The 6871-nt window shown below is 46.9% G+C and overlaps 1 protein-coding gene across 2 annotated transcripts; it reads right to left on the reverse strand.

Moving 5' to 3' along the window:
• Positions 1 to 1853: 1853 nt before the first annotated feature.
• Positions 1854 to 3727, reverse strand: LOC125548502 (transcription factor MYB86-like). Of its 2 annotated transcripts, none has more exons than XM_048712088.1 (4): positions 3393 to 3727; positions 3136 to 3265; positions 2751 to 2866; positions 1854 to 2550 (listed from the first exon to the last, which is right to left on the reverse strand). In XM_048712088.1, exons 1-4 carry the CDS (start codon positions 3523 to 3525, stop codon positions 2069 to 2071), a joined length of 861 nt encoding a protein of 286 aa, XP_048568045.1. In that variant the 5' UTR covers positions 3526 to 3727; the 3' UTR covers positions 1854 to 2068. The 2 variants fall into 2 exon arrangements, with proteins under 2 accessions (XP_048568045.1, XP_048568044.1); XM_048712087.1 differs by having other exon boundaries at positions 2730 to 2866; positions 3393 to 3725.
• Between the last annotated feature and the right edge of the window lie 3144 nt (positions 3728 to 6871).

The raw sequence follows: 6871 nt of genomic DNA on the forward strand, positions 1-6871 counted from the left end.
TTATTTCTTTTCTATTGATTTTTGTGTTTATTTTTTTTCCTTTTTTATTCAAACTTTTTATTATAAATGCATCAACAATTTTTAGTTGAGATTTTCCAATATGCACAATCATTTCTTAAAATTTGATAATATTTTTAAAAACATAATCTTCTTAAAAATATTGGAACATTTTTGGAAATGAGTTTTTTTAATCAACAACTTTTCAAAAATACAAACATTTTTTATTACTCGTAATTTTTAAATCTAAATTATTTCTTAAAATTGAGGAACTTATTTTAAAGTTTGTGAGCATTTCTTTTTTTCATCCTCATTTTTTGAATTTCATTATTTTTTTCATCCTATCTGGTGTAGTCAGTTTTTTTGGAGAATACTAGAAGAAAATCACTATTGTCCAAATTGCTAAGGAAGCTAGGCTGCTGCTTTAATTTGATTGCTCGATAATTCGTCGTGGCGAGTGTCAAATAAGAGGTACCCTAGAGGTGGACAAAGAAACTGCATGGAATGCCTTATTCTACACTAGTTCAAAATAGTAACTCGCCAGTTTTAACTTTTTGATTTTTTTTTGAATTCAAAACTTTCTAATAGAAACGTCTAAAATAAAATAATCCGGCTGATAAAGTGACCGGAAAAAAATACTGAGCCCACGAAGGGATACGTAGCAGCCGCACGCGGCGTGTGATAGGGATATCTTACATATACCTAAATAGTTGACTGTAGCTATTTTGATTTCTCTCAACACACACAAGCCACCTCATTATTTATTTCCTTTTTCTTATTTCTTAAGTTGCATGCTCTGCCTATTATTCTTCCTATCCATGCACCACATCAATAAACCATGCATGTTTGCCACGTCATCAACATGTCATTTCATCATGAGCAGTAAAATTTTCCTTTCAGCATAATTAATCCTTACATTTTATCCATGTCACGAGGCTATCAGTTTTAGCATGTGTTCCCGCTGCAACGCACGGACCATTTTCTAGTTCCACCCACAATAAAAGCTCCCGAGGTGCATGACAAAATCAACGCGGCATCGATCGGCACTGTACAGTTACGTGCACAAGAGGAGGTTTCGTGACACCATGATACGTTGCTGTTGTGCAGTGTAGAATCTATGGCCTGTTCAGCCGCAAATGGAATGGGGAATTTGCGCGTCCGGGTGCCATGCCATGCCCCTCTCTTTATCAAAGTCATGATGACGCCTTGTGCGGTTGTGCCTTTGGTGCAACGGCCCCGTGACCGACCAGCAGCCCCCCGGAGCGCGCGAGCCTGCGGGCCGCTCGATCCGCGGCAGGGACATTTGCAGGACTGTAGCGCAGTCCCGTCTTTTACCTACGCCCGTGCCGTGGGATCGGCAGCTGAACGGTTGCGGTTTTGCCGTTCTGGTCAGTTTCTGCAGACAAGGAATTAACTCAGTTCTTCTGGAAACAAGACGCCTGCCGATCGACCTTCGCCTACCAACAGAGGTTTCATTTCAGTGAAACCCGTGGGCTCCAAACACCTTTATTTTTACTTTCACAGCTGATGAGGGTGGGAGATGTTTTGCAGTTGACACTGTTTTTTTGTTATGATACTGCTTACACCTGACAGATTTAACAATTTCAGTATGTTTAGCACCGGTTACTGCACGAGTGAATCTTCAGAAACATCCTCTCATAAGATAGGAAGGAAGATGATAATGCTTGACGATAGGAGTGTGTATAATTTGCGCAGCTAGCTCATGCATACACTACATATTCCCACCGTCATGCATGTGTCTCTATGCATGCATAGCGGGTACGTGCCTCCGGCTGTACACATCGTAGCATACAAAACTATATGTGGTGTAGCTAATCAGAAGTTTCCTCTTTGGCACACGGACAAGCATGATATATATACTTATAATGACATATATAATTCCTACAATATATATTTACACGTAACACATGTAAATACTAGCACAGTAGTATACCCTAGGAAACGTACATGAGGTAATTATTCCATCATCAGCTAGGAGTATATAATTTCAGGAAGCCAACTACTAGATCAAGCCATACATACACCTACCCAAATACCCCCAACCAGTAACTCAGGGAACCCAGTGGAGCTGCATGCCGGTGTTCGCGGAGAAGCTGTCGACGGACGAAACACTGGCCGCCGACGTGGACGAGGACCCGAGGATGGCGTCCATGAAGTCCGCCACCGGACCCATGCCCGGATCGGCGGCGAAAGCGCCGGCGCCCTTTGGCTCGGCGAACACCGGGAGGCAGCTCCGATCAGCCCCGCCTTCTTGAGCCAAGAGGCTAGAGGCGCCGTTCTCCGGGCAAGCATTGGCCGCCGCGTGGCACAGCCTGATGAACTCCCCGTCGACGGTGTACTGGAGGTCGCAGCCGGGGACGGCGCCGTGGACGGGGAGGAGCAGCGGCTGGGAGGTGAAATTGAGCCATGCCGCGGAGGATGGAGGGGACTGCGTGGCCACAGCTTGAGCCGCATTGTCCAGCGCGTTGAGCGACGCGCACCCCGCAGCTGCGATGCCTTGCCCCGCCCCATCCAGAATGTTGTAGTACAAATCTGTACCAAAAACGACATAGTAACTCCGAGTTAGTGCGTACGGTAAGTACTGGTGTACCACTATACATGTTTGGTATCAGATTAGACGGTTCTTTTGGAAGAGAAAATTAACTAGTAGCTCTGCAAGCAATTTCGTACGTACTGGAGTAGTTACTGGTACATGATCTACTACCAGTTACCTGCAGAGGAAGGGATGTTACCGGAGTGGAGGCTGCCCACGGCCTGCGATATGAGCTTCTTCTTGATGGTGGAGTTCCAGAAGTTCTTCACCTCATTGTCCGTTCTGCCAGGCAGGTGCTTGGCTATCTGGGCCCACCTGCAGCGCAGCAAAGCACAGCGCACAGCACACATTTTGGCATTAGCTCAATCTGCTGCCATTTGTGTCCCTTTCATTCCTTTTCTCGAGCAAGCTAGCTAATGTGATTTCAAACTACTCGCTTTGCGTGTAGGCCATGCAGACGCACAGATAAGTGACTGTCATGTGTGCAGGGGAATGAAGTTACAGCAGCTATGCAGAGGTGATTTGCATGTAGGGTAGGGGCAAGCACCATGCATGCATTCAAGCTGGAGCAGGAGGATGTTTACCTGTTCCCTAGCACCCTGTGGAGGTCGACGATGAGGGCTTCCTCCTCCTGCGAGAAGCTCCCCCTCTTGAGGTCCGGCCTCAGGTAGTTGATCCACCTCAGCCTGCAGCTCTTGCCACACCTCTGCAGCCCTGCGCGCATGAATGAAGATGTACACATACATATTCAGCAATGCAGAAAGTGAGTGGTCAAGAACACAGCCAGCTAGCTGGTGGAACTGAAGCAGCAGAGGTCGAATCCGCAGGCCCCCGCACCTACCAGCTTGTCTTGGGACTGAGCTCCAGCAGCCATGGCCATGCGCGGTGATGTACTTGACGAGCTTCTCGTCTTCCTCCGGCGACCACAGGCCCCTCCTCACCTTCTGCTTGTTGCAGCAGGAGTGGTGCCCCATCTCCTCTCTCCTCACTCAACTACTACTTCACAGTTCACACTCACCGCAGGCTGCACTGGTTATAAAGAAGATGAGATGAGATGAGAGAGGGCAATGTGGCGAGTGTGCATGCATGCAATGCAATGCAATGGCCACATCTAAGGGCAGGCAGATGAAAAGCACGGGGAGGAAAAGTTGGGCCTAAACCTGTCGAGCCCTATCTAGCACGGGCCCCCGTCCAACCTACTCGTGAGCAGCATGTTACATAGGTTACTTCAAAAGTGAGTGGCTCGAGCGAGGGCCTAAGGCGATGAGGCGTGACTGGACTAGACCACCGGGCGAGGGGCGTTTTGGTCCTTCCACGCTCCACCCCCTGCGTTATGAGAGAAGACTTGTGTGATGGGGCTGTGCCCCTATGCCTGGCTGGTTTTGGGAACTCTTGTACTGTGCGCCTCCGATCCATGCCTGTGAGTGTGCAGTGTGTTGATTAGTCCAGTTTGCATGAGCGGAAATTTCACTGCCACTGCCTGCGGTACATGGCATGCATGCAGCAGCTACCATTTGGACTAGTATCAATTCGTCAAGAAGATATGTAATGGCGGCCCATTTGCGCCTTCTGACCCTTCATCTATATATGTGTGCTGCCCTAGCCTTAAATGGTCTTTCCCTGCTCTTTACTTCTTTGGCATGCCGTTCTTACATGCCCACATGCACCCTTCGGGAAACCAATTTACCTCTGCGACTGCATCACTTTTTTTGCGACTTTGTATATATACAGAAAGCAATGTGTCCGCGTGCATTCATTCATTCTGCTTTGGCAGAAAGGTCGAGATTTGGGATCGCCCTGTGTGTGCCCTGCCAATTGCCAAAGAGAAAGACGAGGAGCAAAGGGCTGCAAGAAGGAAGCTCAGGCTCGAGGACATGCACATTATTGGGCAGCCTCCCTTCCCTGAAAACATTGCAGATGTAATTTAAGCAGAGTGGGTGGCCTTTCCGTATTTATCAGCGTCCAACAAAGCTTTGTGGCAAATTAAGGGCAGGCCGGTGATCTGATGCATGCATATATAGTCTGCTCACTCTGACTCTGGTTTAGTTCCTTCCTCTATCTTCTGCAAGCTTTGTTCGGTTGAGGTGGTTTTTGAAGGAGAAATGGCAGGGTTTTTGAGGGGGATTAGATCCCCTACAAGCCAAAATCCTTTTCAATCCATTCCAATCCCCCTGGAAGGAGGATTAAACGAACAAGGCCGCACTGGTTTTTACATTTACGGTGGTTTTATCTAGCACATGTTTCAACTTAATTGCCACCCCGCTCTGTCAGTCCCACAGCAAGGTAAAAGGAAGCCGATCATTGATCTCTCGAGGCTAAGGTAGTGTGTTCGCTGCCGAAAGACTGACGCGATAGCGGAAAAGGGGATCGCGCAGTGTGAGATAGGATCGAGCATGGAGTGGACTGGTGCAGCACATTGCGATGCATGGGCCATGCAGAGGGTCGAATGCAGGAAACGCGACAGCGCTTAGCATGCATGCGCCACCGTACGTAGCTCACGCGATCGACTCCGCCGATTCCCTGGTCGACCGGTGGTGAACTGGTGATCGAAGCGTGCACCACACGCGGGCCATGCGCACGTCGACCCTGGCCCGTAACACCACTAATGCGGCGGGCCCAGCGCGGCATGTCACGGCATGCAAGTACGTGTCCACCGCGGGGGAAAAGGGAAGAGGAGAACAATCATGTACCACGTACACGTCCGTCCGGTCCGGCCGGCCGGCCGGGCTGTGGCGTCTCTGTGCCGGATGTGATTATGGGAAGACAGTGCACGTACGTACGTGCGCTTTTCGCGGAATATGTGTATTAGGAGTGTATAGTACCGCTCCCAATACCTACGATTAACAAGTTGGTGTGGCGAGTTATTAAAAGAAAAAACAAGACTTTAATTTTCCTCTTGTACCGCACAGTGCACTGCAGTAGTCATACGTACACTCACAATCACACATTGGTAGGCAGTACATGGATGAGTAAAGTCTGTTTTAAATCCTAAGGCTGGTCATAGTGGGAAGTATCATATACTAGTATCATCCATATGATAATAGTGTATAATACTACATCCATAATGCATAGTAACATAGATTAGTATCATAGTTGGTCACATTTATTGTCATGCATGACATATAGTAGCATAACATTTATTATGTTACGGTATCTACCTATGTTACTATAACCATCTCTCTCTTCTTTAATCGACTGCCACATAAGCATGTTTGTGAGTCTCAAGTGCATGTTACTACTTATGTTACCCCCACTATGGCCAGCCTAAATTTCTTGAGGCGGTCGGAATCTATCCCTGAAATCTACGCCTTGAACTTACCGAATCCGGTCATTTCCGGTCGTTGGGTGTCAAAATCTTGTTTCAAACTCATGGTCGTTGATTTGCGGTAGTAGATCGTAGTATTGCTGACGTGGCCTGGCTGTTTGGCATCATGGTGGTGTTGACAGCAGTTGAGCGTGGTAAGGTCAATGTGTTGGTCCTTTCTAAATATGAAACAACGAAAGATGACGGCGACGGATTCTAAAGCGCGTCTGCTAGACCGATTGGTGCTCTCGGCTCATCGTGGGGCGGCTTGGCGAGGCCACCGAATTAGATGATGCATATTGATGCGAGGTCGGAATACATCACCAAGGTTGTAGGTGTAGCGACAGAGGTCACCAGGAAGATGACTTTGTGCTGATCCATGTATTTGTTTCAACAGACTTTGCTAAATAATATAATAAAGATGACTATGTTCATCTCTTGATATAGAGGCGAGGGTTATCCTCCTTCCTGAAAAATAATGAAAAATAGAGTTCCTTAATGCATCGCAACATTTTACCATGGCAAAATTGTTGTCTACAACATTTGTACCATGTAAGTTTGTTTGTATCTAACAAGGTAAATTTTTTTCTCGAAATTGCCATGGGCTACCTCATTTCTTTCCCCTAAAATTTTCATGTCATTATTACAAAATATTACTGCCCCTGATTCATAACAAGTGTAGCAATTTCAAACTAACCCTAGTTCAGAACTGCGAGGCTTGTCGAAGAGTGTATTAATTTTGCCATATCAAAATACAAATTTTCTTCATTTTGTCGATGCACATACATCTAAAATTTCTGAATTTGCAAATTGCTTATCAGGCCATTGGGTCATGCTGGAGCCTGGAGGGTTGATCGAGCCCCACCGGAGGAATGGTCGTCAGTTTAATGATCCCTCGGGAGCTGACGCCCGCGTGTTATGCTAGTATTATTTTGGATAGGCTAGGGGTAAATTGACTAAAAATTCTATTTGGGTCAATCGACCTATTTTAGTCATCCGATTCAAAATAAGTGGTC

The sequence above is a fragment of the Triticum urartu genome, chromosome 3 (genome assembly GCF_003073215.2).
Source record: "Triticum urartu cultivar G1812 chromosome 3, Tu2.1, whole genome shotgun sequence".
NCBI lineage: Eukaryota > Viridiplantae > Streptophyta > Magnoliopsida > Poales > Poaceae > Triticum > Triticum urartu.